This window comes from Nerophis lumbriciformis, linkage group LG21 (assembly GCF_033978685.3).
Source record: "Nerophis lumbriciformis linkage group LG21, RoL_Nlum_v2.1, whole genome shotgun sequence".
Taxonomy (NCBI): Eukaryota; Metazoa; Chordata; class Actinopteri; order Syngnathiformes; family Syngnathidae; genus Nerophis; species Nerophis lumbriciformis.
This window is the reverse complement of record NC_084568.2, coordinates 10,018,224-10,037,580: the sequence shown is the minus strand read 5'-3', so window position 1 is coordinate 10,037,580 and position 19,357 is coordinate 10,018,224. Positions and strand designations below refer to the sequence as shown.

The 19,357-nt window shown below is 36.4% G+C and overlaps 1 protein-coding gene across 4 annotated transcripts in view; it reads right to left on the bottom strand.

The window, feature by feature from the left end:
• Positions 1-1,113: 1,113 nt before the first annotated feature.
• The window catches only part of cnot10 (CCR4-NOT transcription complex, subunit 10), a 61,153-nt gene continuing 42,909 nt past the window's right edge, over positions 1,114-19,357 (bottom strand). For 3 of the 4 annotated variants that reach the window (XM_072915540.1, XM_061983448.2, XM_061983451.2), the window contains exons 13-19: positions 17,694-17,774; positions 17,511-17,624; positions 17,259-17,389; positions 11,565-11,600; positions 11,328-11,455; positions 8,178-8,253; positions 1,114-1,456 (exon numbers count right to left, since the gene is read on the bottom strand). In XM_072915540.1, coding sequence (XP_072771641.1) covers positions 1,323-1,456; positions 8,178-8,253; positions 11,328-11,455; positions 11,565-11,600; positions 17,259-17,389; positions 17,511-17,624; positions 17,694-17,774 — 700 coding nt within the window. In that variant the 3' untranslated portion in view covers positions 1,114-1,322. The remainder of the gene's footprint in view (positions 1,457-8,177; positions 8,254-11,327; positions 11,456-11,564; positions 11,601-17,258; positions 17,390-17,510; positions 17,625-17,693; positions 17,775-19,357) is intronic. The other variant, XM_061983450.2, reaches the window with a different exon arrangement.

Genomic DNA, 19,357 nt, shown 5'->3' with positions numbered 1-19,357 from the left:
TAACATTATAATTTATCATTGACAAATGCTCGCTTTTTTCCTTTCATAGCTCGTAATAACTGTCTGTAATTAACATGTAATCTAGTACTGATCTCAGTTTAGGCCTAGCATTTACCAAAAGGTTAGAAAACAAAACTTTAGCTAACGTTAGTTAACTTGTAGGGCTAGTAATCTCTGTGGCTTACCTTTCATATGACTCGAGAGAGCAGACTCTCCCATTGCGAAAAGCTGGGTTTCCTTTTTGCATACTTTGCAGCAGGCTACACGTGGATTTGGTCCACGTTTTATCCAAAGTTTGTATTTGTCATTTTCCATCCAATGTTCATTAAAACGACAACCTCCCGGCATGATGGACCGATGCACCACTGTCCTCAACCTAATGTAAGGGCTGGTGCAAAGCCAACAGATCAAGCGTGTAGCTTTCATTTTAAGTAAACTTATTTTTTTTTTTTTCCATTTTATAATTAGCCTATTGAGTCAGACTGCCGAGAAATATGATGAACATTTCCAAGCATTCACAAGCACTTCACCCAAAATTCAAGCATTTTTCAAACCTTGAAAACACATTAAAATCCAAGCATTTTCAAGGTTTTTAAGCATCCGTATGAACCCTGTGTTATGGACAACGAACGCAAGTACATTTTATACAGTGACGAGATCCTGAGACCCATTGTTGTGCCATTCACCCGAGACAATCGCCCCATGTTGCAAGGATCTGTACACAATTCCTGGAAACTCCAGCTGACTTGTCACTCTGCACAGTAAAAAATGAATGCATTTTGTATCTTAATAGGGAATCATTTGCTGTAGAATATGCGACTGGCAAAATTCCTGTGGCAAATTGAATGGAAAAGCAGGTTAAAGGAGTTGAAGTAATAAACTGCGTTGCTTCTTGAACACAACGCATCAGAGTCTTTAAAATTCATGTAGCATGTTCTAGCTTAGTACCATTCCTAGTCTGCAGCCTACATGATGACTGAAGAGTTGCGTCTTCTCAGATCAGGCTGATATTTTAGTCCAAGTATATTTACTGCTCAAGTACCAAATCCCATATCAAACAAGTCCCAACGTGGGTACAGTGTAAGTGTAAAAAGGAGATCCGAGATTAGCATGTCAAAGTAAATAAAAATTTATTTTGTGATTCAGACAGATGACTTAAAAAATAACGATGGCCTGAAGAAGCCTCAGTCTATGAACATGTGACCATGCGTCCCAGCAGTCAGCCAGTGGTTAGTTTTGCATTTGAAACCAGCTCTGGTGCTGAGGGAAGAAGCTTAATAAATATCAAGGCTGCTCAGAGTGTCAGCGGGGTCAAAGGAGGCTCATTTACGCTGGACTTGGGGGAAGGATAATGGCAGCTGCACAGCTTTCTTGCGAGAGTCCGGGGACAACCTCTGGGTCACTGTGGGCAGCAGTTGGTTCCGTTTGATGATCTGCAAGGCCAGCTGGGTGTTGCCTGGACACAGCAGACAAATATTTGACATAAACAATAAAGATTGGGTGTTAAGGTGTCAAATAATTAGATTTTTAATAACTCGTGATTCTTATCATTTAAAAAATTAATCGATTAAAAAAAAAAAAAAAAGTCAAATCTATTTTTATTTTTCAATCTGTCCTGTCCAGCCACTCAGACAAATCATTATTTTGGTGTATGCATTTAGTTTAGAAAAGAGAAATGTTGGATGCTAACTTTTTTTGGCTAGGGGAAAAAAACATGTTTTATTTAATTTCTTTAACTATCTTTTAACTATTTTAGCGGCAAATACACTTGTTGCCTTAATTAAATGTTTGGGTAGAATTGTATTAAACAACACCAGTTTTCTTCGAAGTAATAAGTCATAATTTACGTAAGTAAATAATAAATACACAATAAAAATTGATCAGAGGTGTTTGTCTATTTTATGGAGGACTGTAGTTCAGGGCCGGCCCATGGCATAGGCCATATAGGCAAATGCTAAGGGCGCCGTCCATCAGGGGGCGCCACGCCAGTGCCACAAATGTTGGAGAAAAAAAAAAAAAAAAAAAAAAAAAAAGTTGGTACTATTATTTCTAAATACAAAAAATAATCCCACGTTAATTAAAATGCAAAGTAAAGCCTATTTAATAGAAATATTATTTGTTACAACATTACGCCCCCCCCCTCCCGCGCACGGTGCGCCCCCTCCGTTCCCGTATCATGACTCTTTTTGGACGTCACCACATCAAAAAATCAACACAAGATGTCAAAACGGCCAAAACTGTCAGGTGCCCAAGGAAGAAAAAAGAGAAAAGAAGAGGAGTAGAAACGAGAAAAGACAGAGGTAGCAGGTAGGTAGCGTTAGCCTACATGAAATTATTTGTCTGTTACAGAATGTGATAGTAACCTGGCTTGTTAGCATTAAGCTAATGTTACATGATTCGGCAATTGCTAATCAATAAATAGCTAGTTCTGTCTTAACGTCGGGTTAATATTGTGGAGGGGGCTAAATTGTTATGGAAAATAATAATGTAACGTTAGGTAATTACTGTACTCCCACCTTACATTCCTCAGGTATTAGATCTTTTAAGCAGGTGTTTTTTGTTTACATTGTTATTGCCTTCTGGTTAGCTAATGTTTGCCCTGCAGGTAATAGTCACTTGTCCACCCCTTTATATATTAGGTATAGTTGTAAGTAAAAAAAAAAGGTCAAAGATAAAGCTATTCGGTTTCTTGTGAGTATATACACTTCACTGCCAATGTGGGGGGCGCCACCTAAAATCTTGCCTAGGGCGCCAGATTGGTTAGGGCCGGGCCTGCTGTAGTTAATCATGGAACTGTCACCCAACGTTTTTAAAAAGTATTGAATTTATAGCGAGAATCGTTTTGAATTGAAAATGAATTCAGAATCGAATCTTTACCCCCAGGAATCGAGTCGAATAGAATTGTGTGGTGCCCCCCTATCGGATCTGCTCGCGGACAAATACTTGACAAACAATATAGATTAGATGTTTAGGCGGCAAATACTTGACAAACAACAAGATCAGATGTTTTAGAGAACAAATACTTGACATAAACAATATAGACTGGGTGTTTTAGCGGCAAATACTTGACAAACAAAGATCAGATGTGTTAGCGGTAAATACTTAACAATAAAGATTGGATGTTTTAATGAACAAATACTTGACAAAGTTTGCATGTTTTAGCGGACAAAAACTTGATACAAACAATAAAAATCTGATAATTTAGTGGACAATTACTTGACAAAGATTGGATGTTTTAGCGCAGTGGTCTCCAACCACCGGTCCGTGGATCGATTGGTAGAAATAGAGAAATAGAAAAAATTATTATTATTATTATTTTTTTAAATATTTCTGGTTCCTACATTATACATCAATATATATCAATACAGTCTGCAGGGATACAGTCCGTAAGCACACGTGATTGTATTTTTTTATGACAAAAAAAAAAAAATACTAAAGATGTTCCAACACCCCCAAGCGTTGACCGGTCCGCAGTTACAAAAAGGTTGGAGACCACTGTTTTAGCAGACAAATACATGACATAAACAATAAAGATTGGGTGTTCTAGAGCAGTGGTCTCCAACCACCGGGCCGTGGCTCGGTACCGGTCCGTGGATCGATTGGTACCGGGCCGCACAAGAAAAAAATAAAAAAATAAATAAAAAATGTTTTTTATTTTTTTAATTAAATCAACATAAAAAACACAAGATACACTTACAATTAGTGCACCAACCCAAAAAACCTCCCTCCCCAATTTACACTCATTCACGCAAAAGGGTTGTTTCTTTCTGTTATTAATATTTCTGGTTCCTACATTATATATCAATATATATCAATACAGTCTGCAGGGATACAGTCCGTAAGCACACATGATTGTATTATTTTATGACAAACAAACAAAAAAAATAAAATACCACCCCCCCTCCCCCGGTTGACCGGTCCACAGATACAAAAAGGTTGGGGACCACTGTTCTAGAGGACAAATACTTACAAACAATGAAGATCAACGTTTTAATGGACAAATACTTGACAAAATTAGCATGTTTTAGCGGACAAAAACTTGATATAAACAATAAAAATCGGATATTTTAGTGGACAATTACTTGACAAACAAAGATTGGATGTTTTAGCGGACAAATACTTGACATAAACAATAAAGATTGGGTGTTCTAGTGGACAAATACTTACAAACAATAAAGATCAATGTTTTAACGGACAAATACTTGACATAAACAATGAAGATTGGGTGTTCTAGAGGACAAATACTTACAAACAATGAAGATCAATGTTTTAACGGACAAATACTTGACAAAATTAGCATGTTTTAGCGGACAAAAACTTGATATAAACAATAAAAATCGGATATTTTAGTGGACAATTACTTGACAAACAAAGATTGAATGTTTTAGCGGACAAATACTTGACATAAACAATAAAGATTGGGTGTTCTAGCGGACAAATACTTACAAACAATAAAGATCAATGTTTTAACGGACAAATACTTGACATAAACAATAAAGATTGGGTGTTCTAGAGGACAACTACTTACAAACAATGAAGATCAATGTTTTAACGGACAAATACTTGACAAAATTAGCATGTTTTAGCGGACAAAAACTTGATATAAACAATAAAAATCTGATATTTTAGTGGACAATTACTTGACAAACAAAGATTGGATGTTTTAACGGACAAATACTTGACATAAACAATAAAGATTGGGTGTTCTAGTGGACAAATACTTACAAACAATAAAGATCAATGTTTTAACGGACAAATACTTGACATAAACAATGAAGATTGGGTGTTCTAGAGGACAAATACTTACAAACAATGAAGATCAATGTTTTAACGGACAAATACTTGACAAAATTAGCATGTTTTAGCGGACAAAAACTTGATATAAACAATAAAAATCGGATATTTTAGTGGACAATTACTTGACAAACAAAGATTGAATGTTTTAGCGGACAAATACTTGACATAAACAATAAAGATTGGGTGTTCTAGCGGACAAATACAAACAATAAAGATCAATGTTTTAACGGACAAATACTTGACATAAACAATAAAGATTGGGTGTTCTAGAGGACAACTACTTACAAACAATGAAGATCAATGTTTTAACGGACAAATACTTGACAAAATTAGCATGTTTTAGCGGACAAAAACTTGATATAAACAATAAAAATCTGATATTTTAGTGGACAATTACTTGACAAACAAAGATTGGATGTTTTAACGGACAAATACTTGACATAAACAATAAAGATTGGGTGTTCTAGCGGACAAATACTTACAAACAATAAAGATCAATGTTTTAACGGACAAATACTTGACATAAACAATAAAGATTGGGTGTTCTAGAGGACAAATACTTACAAACAATGAAGATCAATGTTTTAACGGACAAATACTTGACAAAATTAGCATGTTTTAGCGGACAAAAACTTGATGTAAACAATAAAAATCGGATATTTTAGTGGACAATTACTTGACAAACAAAGATTGGATGTTTTAGCGGACAAATACTTGACATAAACAATAAAGATTGGGTGTTCTAGCGGACAAATACAAACAATAAAGATCAATGTTTTAATGGACAAATACTTGACATAAACAATAAAGATTGGGTGTTCTAGAGGACAAATACTTACAAACAATGAAGATCAATGTTTTAACGGACAAATACTTGACAAAATTAGCATGTTTTAGCGGACAAAAACTTGATATAAACAATAAAAATCGGATATTTTAGTGGACAATTACTTGACAAACAAAGATTGGATGTTTTAGCGGACAAATACTTGACATAAACAATAAAGATTGGGTGTTCTAGCGGACAAATACTTACAAACAATAAAGATCAATGTTTTAACGGACAAATACTTGACATAAACAATAAAGATTGGGTGTTCTAGCAGACAAATACTTGATACAAACAACAAAGATCGAATGTTTTAGCGACAAATACTTGACAAACAATGAAGATCGGATGTTTTAGCGGACAAATACTTGACAAAGAAAGATCGGATGTTTTAGCGGACAAAAACTTGATATAAACAATACAAATCTGATATTTTAGTGAACAATTACTTGACAAACACAGATTGGATTTTTTAGCGGACAAATACTTGACATAAACAATAAAGATTGGGTGTTCTAGCGGACAAATACTTACAAACAATAAAGATCAATGTTTTAACGGACAAATACTTGACATAAACAATAAAGATTGGGTGTTCTAGAGGACAAATACTTACAAACAATGAAGATCAATGTTTTAACGGACAAATACTTGACAAAATTTGCATGTTTTAGCGGACAAAAACTTGATATAAACAATAAAAATCGGATATTTTAGTGGACAATTACTTGACAAACAAAGATTGGATGTTTTAGCGGACAAATACTTGACATAAACAATAAAGATTGGGTGTTCTAGCGGACAAATACAAACAATAAAGATCAATGTTTTAATGGACAAATACTTGACATAAACAATAAAGATTGGGTGTTCTAGAGGACAAATACTTACAAACAATGAAGATCAATGTTTTAACGGACAAATACTTGACAAAATTAGCATGTTTTAGCGGACAAAAACTTGATATAAACAATAAAAATCGGATATTTTAGTGGACAATTACTTGACAAACAAAGATTGGATGTTTTAGCGGACAAATACTTGACATAAACAATAAAGATTGGGTGTTCTAGCGGACAAATACTTACAAACAATAAAGATCAATGTTTTAACGGACAAATACTTGACATAAACAATAAAGATTGGGTGTTCTAGCAGACAAATACTTGATACAAACAACAAAGATCGAATGTTTTAGCGACAAATACTTGACAAACAATGAAGATCGGATGTTTTAGCGGACAAATACTTGACAAAGAAAGATCGGATGTTTTAGCGGACAAAAACTTGATATAAACAATACAAATCTGATATTTTAGTGAACAATTACTTGACAAACACAGATTGGATTTTTTAGCGGACAAATACTTGACATAAACAATAAAGATTGGGTGTTCTAGCGGACAAATACTTACAAACAATAAAGATCAATGTTTTAACGGACAAATACTTGACATAAACAATAAAGATTGGGTGTTCTAGAGGACAAATACTTACAAACAATGAAGATCAATGTTTTAACGGACAAATACTTGACAAAATTTGCATGTTTTAGCGGACAAAAACTTGATATAAACAATAAAAATCGGATATTTTAGTGGACAATTACTTGACAAACAAAGATTGGATGTTTTAGCGGACAAATACTTGACATAAACAATAAAGATTGGGTGTTCTAGAGGACAAATACTTACAAACAATGAAGATCAATGTTTTAACGGACAAATACTTGACATAAACAATAAAGATTGGGTGTTCTAGCAGACAAATACTTGATACAAACAACAAAGATCGAATGTTTTAGCGACAAATACTTGACAAACAATGAAGATCGGATGTTTTAGCGGACAAATACTTGACAAAGAAAGATTGGATGTTTTAGCGGACAAAAACTTGATATAAACAATAAAAATCTGATATTTTAGTGAACAATTACTTGACAAACACAGATTGGATTTTTTAGCGGACAAATACTTGACATAAACAATAAAGATTGGGTGTTCTAGCGGACAAATACTTACAAACAATAAAGATCAATGTTTTAACGGACAAATACTTGACATAAACAATAAAGATTGGGTGTTCTAGAAGACAAATACTTACAAACAATAAAGATCAATGTTTTAACAGACAAATACTTGACATAAACAATAAAGATTGGGTGTTCTAGCGGACAAATACTTGATACAAACAATAAAGATCGAATGTTTTAGCGACAAATACTTGACAAACACTGAAGATCGGATGTTTTAGCGGACAAATACTTGACAAACAAAGATCGGATGTTTTAGATGACAAAAATTTGATATAAACAATAAAAATCTGATATTTTAGTGGACAACGACTTGACATAAACAAAGATTGGATGTTCTAGTGAACAAATACTTGACACAAACAATAGAGATCGGAATTTTAGCGGCAAATACTTGACAGGAACACATGGCAGACACTGTCATCAATGGTCGGTTTTAAAGCATAGCCAATTACCAAGGAAATTGTTAAAACAAATAATTCTTGGAGAGAATAGAAGGTAGTGTGAGTGAGAGCTGACCGTTTTGCAACTCCAAGTAGACTCCCAACAGGATGGCTTCATGAGGGATCTCCTTGGTGTTCACCATGGATGCAGCCTGAAAAGAGACGCAGTCTTGTCATTCTTGGAAACATCACATGTATTAATATGTTCACATATATTAAAATGTCTAATCAGTAGGGCTGTGAATGTTTGGGCACCACACCATTTGATTCAATTCTTGGGGTTAATGATTCGATTCAATTCCAAGTCTATACTTATTTTAATAACATAGGGTGCCAGTTCTATGATTAACTACATTCCTCTATAAAATAGATAAACCGCTCTGATCAATTTCTATATTACTTACAAGAAAACCGGTTTTGTTGAATAAAATTATACCCAAACATTAAATAAAGTCAAATACAAATAAGGCAACAAGAGAAGTATCCAAAACTTGTCTTTTCGAAAGTAAATCTGTACAGCTGATATACTGTAGATAATCTACATCAGCAATATTTTATTTGATGATTCAAAAAATAGTCCAATCCGTGACTCAAAAGGGTAATACGATCCAAACTGTGATTTTTTTAAATCTGTTGCCCCCTTAATCTTCAGTGTTATCTTTTTATTTAACTTGTTTTAAGATTTGCGCTATATGCTTGCCTTGGCTTATTAATACAGTGTGCAGCTGACTGAATGAGATATAGTTACAAAACCGTCCAGTAGATGACAATGTTACTCAACATAGTCAGAGCACTTAAAATAGAACTGCACTTTTTGGGGGGAATGTTGCCTATCACTTATAAACAGTGTTGGGACTAACGCGTTACAAAGTAACGCGTTACTGTAACGCCGTTAGATTCGGCGGTAACTAGTACCGTAATCTAACGCGTTATTTTTTTATATTCAGTAATTCAGTTACCGTTACTACATGATGCGTTACTGCGTTATTTTACGTTACTTTTTTTGTAGTATAAAGTGTGTTTTATCGGAGGGCTGCTGTGTCATCGTTCTGATTCTTCTTGTGTCACAAGCCGGAGAAGAGAGAGAGACACGCGCTCTGTGTGTGAGTGTGTGGAGGGAGGAGAGGGGGGAGGGGGGCGTGTCTGATCATGGCGGAGCCAGAAGTCGAGTTTGCTAACATGGAGATATTTTCACTACTTTTCTTTTGTCGAGCACAAAGAAAATAACAATTTAGTTAAATGTAAATTGTGCTTTGGATCAAAGATCCCATCTACTGCCCAAAACAGCAATTCAAATCTGCTGAAACAAGCTACCGTACATAGCAACATGCTTCGACGAAGCTAGTAAAGAGAGACAGAGACTCCAATGACACTTCACCACGTAAGGATTAACTCTGCCTCTGCTCATCTTTCAGAACTGAAGGTACACACACTCTGTCAATCATAAAGAGGGATGCTAGTGGGCCAGGCCAATCTTTCCTTATCTCTAAACTAAAACTGGGGACATGTGTAGTGTTCTGGGCTTCAGACATGATTTTGTGTCAGAATTTCTTGAGGAAAAAATGCCTGGTTAGACTTTGTGTATGTAGTGTGTGCCTTTCTTGCTTTACAGCTATGCTGTTATTATGCTGTTTGTTACTTATGTATGTTATGTTGCAGCTATTTAAAATAGTTTTGTCAATTTGTTCTGCCCAGAAACAAATTGGCCTTTGTAACATATCTTTGTCTTTGTGTGTTGTATGTCGACCACATTGCTTAGCAGAGTTCAGTGATACAAATGTATGTCAAGTTGATCAACAGATTGTATTATTCTCCAGTGCAATAACAGTACTGAAATAAAGGCTAAAAGGGCATTAATTGGAGCTTTAAAAAAAAAGAAAAAAAAAAAAGTAACTAGTTACTTTTCACAGTAACGCATTACTTTTTGGTGTAAGTAACTGAGTTAGTAACTGAGTTACTTTTGAAATGAAGTAACTAGTAACTATAACTAGTTACTGTTTTTCAGTAATTAACCCAACACTGCTTATAAACCCTATTAATAAAAATAAAACATGTTTTTATTCTTTTTTTATGCATTTTAACTCATCAAATACGGCAAGTACTAGGTGGCTATTGCACCCATAACGCCCTCTAAAAAAATAAATAAAACGCCAACAATACTCCATTTACATGTCGTGACATGAATATTAAGTATTAGCGATATTGTTATTATAAGCACTAACACAGACAAACTATCACAGAGAGCTAACCAGCTTATGTTGCTATATTGACATATTGAGCTGCTGCATTGCCTCTGAGTTGGTGGAAGGTAATCCTAGATTATAAATCATGCCTCTCACCTGGATAGTAGAAGGTTGTGGACATAAACCTACAAGTTGGTCAACTTTGACATCCAACTTATGGCGAGAAAGACACGAAAAGACGCTTGTTTGCTGCACATTTGCATGAGGATTATGATTAATTGTTCATGTAAAGGGGAATATATGAACATGCCAAGTCTTTATCCCAGTGAGAGCAGACATTGTACAGTAAGTGATTGTTTTATTATGTTTGCATATCGTGTTTAGCACTTAGCAATACTGCTACATTATGCTTAGTGTTTCACTAAAGCTGCATCTGTTTAGCACACAACTTCTAAAACGTTTATATTATCCTCCTTATATTAAGGATCAAAAATAGAAGTTTCTCGATCATCATTTGTCCCAAAGTAGTCGTTGTTGTCCCTCATTACGTCTGCTATAGTAGTGTTGTTGTTGAAGGGAAAAGTGAACGTTGTGATGCATCTGTGGAAATAATACGCCACTGAATGCTTAAAATGATCAAAATATGTAAATATTACATGTTATTATGAATGTTACATTACATATATACTTGCAGCGTGTATATAAAACCTTCCTGGAGGTTTTTTTTTTTTAGATGTTTTTATAGGCAAAATAAATTGACTCCATTGTTAGCTGACATTTGCTAATGCTTATTTCCGAGTTAAAATGCATGAAAAATAAAGATATATGTTCTTGTCTTACAAAAGGATTGTGGGTGATTGGCAAAATTCCAAAATAAGTGCAGTTCCCCTTTAACCACAGCCAAAAGCCAATATATTGATTGACACACTGTCCTTCCACGTTAGCATGCGAGTGTGAGCATGAATGTGGAAGTACTGGCCCTACGTAACATTTGCACTTCAACAATCAGCTGATGTCAAATGATCCATGGCTGCCATGTTTACCTGATGAAGGCACTTGCGAGCTTTGTCATATTCGCTGCGTAAGCAGTAGGCACTGCCCAGGTTGAAGAGCATCATGGCCCGAGCTGATGTCACACTGCTGGGATAACAGAGGGGGGTTTGCTTCCCAGCTGCAAACATACACAAAGTAAACATCCTCATGTGTTCTGCCATTTTGTCACTTGTGCTACATGTAAGATTGTTCATTGTTTGGCTAATAGTTGAAATAAAAGCACTTACAGGATTCAACAAGTTCATCTCCTTTATCAGATCCTGCTGAGAAAAAATGAGATAATTCATATATGAAACATTTTTGTTTGTGTACGACCCCTAGAAATTAATAAATGTCTGCCCAAACATTTAATAAAGTCAAATATAAATAAGGCAACAAGAGAAGTATCCAACAATTTATTTTCTAAAGTAAATCTATACAGCAGATATGATAATCTACATCAACAATATGATTTGTCTGAGTGGCTGGACAGGACATATTTAAGAGAAAATAAAAATGATTTTTGATTTTTTGGGATCAATTAAGAATCGTTATAAGACTCGCTAGATTGAAATGTTATTCATTAAAATAAAATGTCTTCACATTCATAGTGAAGTATGTAGGCTTTTTTGGTGTTAACCACAAACAGACTAAATGTAAACAATAAGGTTAATTTAATAGGGGCAACAAACAACATACTTGCCAACCTTGAGACCTCCGATTTCGGGAGGTGGGGGGCGGGGGCGTGGTTGGGGGCGTGATTAAGAGGGGAGGAGTATATTTACAGCGAGGATTCACCAAGTCAAGTATTTTATATATATATATATATATATATATATATATATATATATATATATATATATATATATATGTATATATATATAAGAAGTACTAAGTCAAGTATTTCATATATATATATATATATATAAGAAATACTAAGTCAAGTATTTCATATATATATATATATATATATATATATATAAAAGAAATACTTGAATTTCAGTGTTCATTTATTTACACATATACACACACAACACTCATCTACTCATTGTTGAGTTAAGGGTTGAATTGTCCATCCTTGTTCTATTTGTCACTATTTTTCTAACCATGCTGAACGCCCTCACTGATGATGCATTGCTTTGTGGCACGCAAAAAGTGCTTTCATCAAATGCACTAGATGGCAGTATTGTCGTGTTTAAGAGTGTCACAACATTGCTGTTTACGGCAGACGAACTGCTTTATGGTAGACGAAATGCTGTTGTTGTGTGTTGTTGCCGCGCTGGGAGGACGTTAATGAAACTGCCTAACAATAAACCCACATAAGAAACCAAGAACTCGCCCTCGATCATTCTACAGTTATAACGTGATTGGGCAGGTACGCTGTTTATATTGTGTGCCTGAATTTCGGGAGAAAATTTGTCCCGGGAGGTTTTCGGGAGAGGCGCTGAAATTTGGGAGTCTCCCGGAAAATCCGGGAGGGTTGGCAAGTATGACGAACAATGATAGATGACAAGTAGTTTGTTTGTCTTGCAGACATGCCATCAATGATTGTGTGAGCTTCACAATACCAATATTGGAACCTTGAGTATTGGCCGATATTCATTCCATTTGATATAAGCAGGAATCATACAGAACATACTTGTATTGTTTAGTAGTGTGGAATGTTAGAAAAGGTTTGATTAAGTGAAATGAGAACAATGTTAGGTACAGTATGAAAAACACTTAACTATTTATTAATAACTGTCTGGAATAGACTCATTCTGTCTTTAAGTTGAAGTAGAGTAGTAATTGCTTTTTTGTTTCCCCCAGTGGCCACATTAATTCATAAAGTCAAGATCATGACACTGTTAGTTGAATGATACGGACACGTTTGTTACTGGATACTTTCTAATAACCTTGGAGACTTTGTATGTGTAAGTAATATGCAACTATATTTATTTGATACTTTACAAATGTGCTGTTTTACATTGCAATATTGTTCAATTACGTATGTCTAGCTTGTGTGCTATTGTCTGCTTTGCTGTGGTGTAGCTGCTAGCTCCTAGTCCTAGTCTACAGGCTAGCATGTTTACCTCTGTTTTTTGCTTTTTGGATGTCAACTTTGTTAACTGGCTGAGCAGCATCCATCCATTTCCTACCGCTTGTCCCTTTCGGGGTCGCGGGGGGTGCTTTGCACAAGTAAACACTTGACTATATTGTAGATTTTACATGCAAGTTTACATGCATGTTGACATAATCTAATACTTGTTTTTTCTGGTATCGGACTGATATCCGATATCAATTTTGGATCAGGACAGTCCGAGTGAGCTTGAAAGAGGTCAGTATGAACATTTATTACATTTTAGAAGCCACTCTTTGGCGGGCCAAACCAAACTACTTGATGGGCCAGGTTTGGCCCCTGGGCCCCACTTTGGGCACTACTGGTCTACACAATTAACTGGTTTCGATCCATTAGCGTTGCAACAACGTGGCATTTTAGCTTTCAATAAGCAAATGCAATGCTAATGCCATCTTGTTGCCCATTTACGTAAACAAAGGTTAAGGTGTTAAAATCTATTGTGCAAATTCTTATAGAGGAACTGCACTTTTTTTTGGGAAGTTTGCCTATTGTTCACAATCATTATGAGAGACAAGCAGACGAATGTTTTTAAAAAAAAAATTGCATTCTGACATGTAAACATCGTCTTGTTCTAGGTGGCTAGCAATGCAGCTAATGTTCGCCACCAATTCTGCCTCTAAAACACTTTAAAAATGCATTCAAAAACTTTCAACAATATTTAATTATGTTCTGTAACTTGTATAATAACCAAACTGTAGACACATTGTTATTGTCAGCAAACACTAAGGAACTTTTTTTCTAGCGCCTTGCGAGGGCATGCTTCGGCATTAGCATCAATTGCTGAATAGCTTTTGAGTTTGTAATGCACAACACAATGCAAGAGGACACCAATCTGTACTGACTGAAAAACATAAACAATCATATTACAGTATATGTAAAGTATTATTTCATGTTTTGTTTGTACACAGCTAGCTCGACAGCGTATGTACTGTAGTTGTACTAACAAGCATGATCATGATACATTTTACAGTGACTCACTCGATGGGACAGTTGTCCGTTTGGTCCAGCTGGCTGGTGACATTTTTTCCGGTTTATTTTGGGTAAGCACACCATTAATGTCGGCATAGCATGGCTCCAAGTTCCACATTATAAGTGTCAAGTTACGCCGACTTCACTCTCTCCGCTTCCGTCTGCTCCAACGTCTCACTCTTCCTTCGTGCTGGCTTCTAAAAGCAGCAGCTCATCCTCCGTATATTCAGCTTCAAAAAGATAAAGTTGTGAATCCTCATTTGTCCAGAAATAGTCGTCTTTGTTGTTTGTTACCAAGTCTGCCAATATTAGAACACACTCATGTTTGTTTCCTGAGGTAGGAACACACATTTGCTGCCAAAAGTCTGTTGCTATGGAAACGGAAATACATGTGCTGGGGAAATAAGTTCCGGTAATGCTAAAAAACGCTAAATGGTAAAAAAAAAAAAAAAAAAAAAAAAAAGGGCAAATATTGTACATATTACATATTGTTATGAAGGTGTCTGTTACTACATTATATTATGTACTTGCAATGTGTATATAAAACATATTACATATTGTTATGAATGGGTCTGTTACTAAATTATACATATACTTGCAGTGTGTTTATTGTACATATTACATATTGTTATGAACGTGTCTGTTACTACATTATAGTATACAGGTAAAAGCCAGTAAATTAGAATATTTTGAAAAACTTGATTTATTTCAGTAATTGCATTCAAAAGGTGTAACTTGTACATTATATTTATTCATTGCACACAGACTGATGCATTCAAATGTTTATTTCATTTAATTTTGATGATTTGAAGTGGCAACAAATGAAAATCCAAAATTCCGTGTGTCACAAAATTAGAATATTACTTAAGGCTAATACAAAAAAAGGATTTTTAGAAATGTTGGCCAACTGAAAAGTATGAAAATGAAAAATATGAGCATGTACAATACTCAATACTTGGTTGGAGCTCCTTTTGCCTCAATTACTGCGTTAATGCGGCGTGGCATGGAGTCGATGAGTTTCTGGCACTGCTCAGGTGTTATGAGAGCCCAGGTTGCTCTGATAGTGGCCTTCAACTCTTCTGCGTTTTTGGGTCTGGCATTCTGCATCTTCCTTTTCACAATACCCCACAGATTTTCTATGGGGCTAAGGTCAGGGGAGTTGGCGGGCCAATTTAGAACAGAAATACCATGGTCCGTAAACCAGGCACGGGTAGATTTTGCGCTGTGTGCAGGCGCCAAGTCCTGTTGGAACTTGAAATCTCCATCTCCATAGAGCAGGTCAGCAGCAGGAAGCATGAAGTGCTCTAAAACTTGCTGGTAGACGGCTGCGTTGACCCTGGATCTCAGGAAACAGAGTGGACCGACACCAGCAGATGACATGGCACCCCAAACCATCACTGATGGTGGAAACTTTACACTAGACTTCAGGCAACGTGGATCCTGTGCCTCTCCTGTCTTCCTCCAGACTCTGGGACCTCGATTTCCAAAGGAAATGCAAAATTTGCATGGTTGGGTGCCATGTCATCTGCTGGTGTCGGTCCACTCTGTTTCCTGAGATCCAGGGTCAACGCAGCCGTCTACCAGCAAGTTTTAGAGCACTTCATGCTTCCTGCTGCTGACCTGCTCTATGGAGATGGAGATTTCAAGTTCCAACAGGACTTGGCGCCTGCACACAGCGCAAAATCTACCCGTGCCTGGTTTACGGACCATGGTATTTCTGTTCTAAATTGGCCCGCCAACTCCCCTGACCTTAGCCCCATAGAAAATCTGTGGGGTATTGTGAAAAGGAAGATGCAGAATGCCAGACCCAAAAACGCAGAAGAGTTGAAGGCCACTATCAGAGCAACCTGGGCTCTCATAACACCTGAGCAGTGCCAGAAACTCATCGACTCCATGCCACGCCGCATTAACGCAGTAATTGAGGCAAAAGGAGCTCCAACCAAGTATTGAGTATTGTACATGCTCATATTTTTCTTTTTCATACTTTTCAGTTGGCCAACATTTCTAAAAATCCCTTTTTTGTATTAGCCTTAAGTAATATTCTAATTTTGTGACACACGGAATTTTGGATTTTCATTTGTTGCCACTTCAAATCATCAAAATTAAATGAAATAAACATTTGAATGCATCAGTCTGTGTGCAATGAATAAATATAATGTACAACTTACACCTTTTGAATGCAATTACTGAAATAAATCAAGTTTTTCAAAATATTCTAATTTACTGGCTTTTACCTGTATATACTTGCAGTGTGTATATAAAACATATTACATATTGTTAACCTACTCAGTGGCATACTGGTTAGAGTGTCCGCCCTGAGATGGGTAGGTCGTGAGTTCAAACCCCGAGTCATACCAAAGACTATTAAAAAAATGGAACCCATTACCTCCCTGCTTGACACTCAGCATCTAGGGTTGGAATTGGGGGTTAAATCACCAAAAATGATTCCCGGGCGAGGCCACCGCTGCTGCTCACTGCTCCGCTCACCTCCCAGGGGGTGATCAAGGGTGATGGGTCAAATGCAGAGAATAATTTAACCACACCTAGTGTGTGTGTGACAATATATAACATTGATGGAGGGTTTTAACATTGTTTTAGAGGTCTTTGAAGGCTACAACGGTGACTCCCGGTAGCCGCATCTTGCAAGCATTTTTTTTTAATCATTTTTAAAAATTCTAAAAATAAAAAAACATGTTGTCGCTCATAATGATTGTGAACAATAGACCATTTTTTCTTTTTTAAAGTGCAGTCTTCATTTAAGAATGTTTTAAGTAAATCCGACAAGTTTTTTTTCCACGTGTACACATTTTTTCTTTGCACTTAGTAACTGTAACCACACGTAAAAGCAGCAGACCTGGGTCTTGCTCACTGGTCATGGTCCCCATCGACACATCAGTGACGTTCTCTGGGTTGAGGTGAACGATAGCGTCAGAGATCCTGTCCAGTGACATGAGGGCCTCAGCAGCATAGAGGTGACCGAGGAACCTCAACACATAGATATACACATAGATGAACACATAGATTCAAAAGAGTATGGACTCTGAGGTCAAGAATCACTTATCAAAAAGTCAAATTCAAGGTCTGGAGAAAGAGCAGCAAAACTTACTTGAGGGATCCTGACAGCTTGGTTTGATGGAGCAGTTTCTCAGCATGGTTTAAAGCCATCAGGTTATCTCCCAGTGCTAATGCAACATAGGCACTGCATGCCAAGATGGAGCACCTGCACACCAAACATAGGGTCAACAACTGCCTGAGAAGCCTCTCGATGTTCAGGTGCAGGTCTAATTACCTGAGGTTTTCTACTTCCTGTTTCCTGAGAGGAGACGATGGCACTGCTGAGAGTAACTTGTCTGCTTCCTGACCTTTACCACTGCAAAAGATAAGAGCACACTATAGGAGCTGTGCCTCACAATACACATAAATAAACATTTACCCAAAGATCTATTAGCTTTCCTAAACAGAAGGGTATGTATTAGGATTTGTTTTTTTTTTAAACATTTTTTTATTGAAATGTTTTTGACAAACAGTTAACAGAAATACAGTACAATACAAATCAAATGGACTTTTTCCCCCCAACCCTAAAAACAATATCAGTCAAATTTAAGTAAATATTGATACGAAGCCACAATCAACTGCACTTTGAAATTGCCTCAACACGATGCAACAATACACAAAAGCAAACAAAAGGCTCATCAATCAACCACAGTTTAACGACGTCTCAATTGGGGCCAAACTGCAGATCAGTCTCGGAAACCAACCCACACGTCCCGAAACCTCACAGAACAATCACCCAATGTCAACCTAATTTACTCCAGTTTGAGAAAATACAAAACATCTTTAATCCAGCGGGTGCGGCAAAGAGGCACATTTGCGTTCCAATTTAGTACATTGAGTCTTCTAGCCAATAAAGTAGTGAATGCTATAAGATTATTTTTGGATTTCCTAAGAGAAGATGACAGAGGCTCAATTTTTTCATCAATTACCAAAGGCAAAGTATTAGACATTTCAGTTTAATAACTGTACAGGGACGGACAAAGCCAAAATATATGTATGAAGTTAGCTGGAGACGGTTGACACCGATCACAAACTACGTGATCGGTGTCTGTCATACATCTTAGCCAGTCGGACCTTGGTATAATAAGTGCGATGGATTAGCTTGTCTGGCACAAATACAAGACTTTTGAACTCTAATTCAAATCTCTGTCCAGCTCGCCTCAGACAGGGTCGCTCCGAAGTCACCCTCTCAAAGTGACTTAATCAAATTTAGAGACTCAGGATGTAAATGAAAAATTTGGTTATAAATACGTGTAATTGATCCTTTTAAAGTTGCGCCCTGAAGTAAAGGGGAATACCAAATAAGTGATATACTGAGGGGCCCCACCATGCATCGCACGGAAAGCACGGAAAGTTAAGATTAAAATCTTAAACTCAATGCGGAATTTGACTGGAAGCCAATGGAGAGTGGGTAGAATGGGGATAATCTGGGCAGTTCTGGGTGCACCGGTCAAAAGTCTGGCAGCCTGTACAGTCTGAAGTCTCTTTAGAGGTGCCTTGTTGAAAAGAGTTAAAACAGAACTGAACGTGTAAACGATCATTTACAGATCCGATTTTGACAGCAAATTTCTCACATTATAGATATTTCTCAGGTGAAAAAACTGTTTTTAGTCAGTCGACGACAAAGACATTGACTGATCAAACACAAGCCCAAGGTTTCTGAGGCTGGTTTTAACAGATGCACCAAGGGAATTCTTGATTAGGGGGATCTTTTTATCTGGCGCAATGATCAGAGTTTCCGTTTTGTTAGAATTTATCTGAAGGAAATTCGAGGACAACCAGTTTTTGATACACGATACACATTCCAGAAACTCTGATAAAAAGTGAAACTCTGAATCATTGAAGGAGCAATACAGTTGAATATCATCTGCGTAGTAATGCTAAAAACATTTTCAAAAC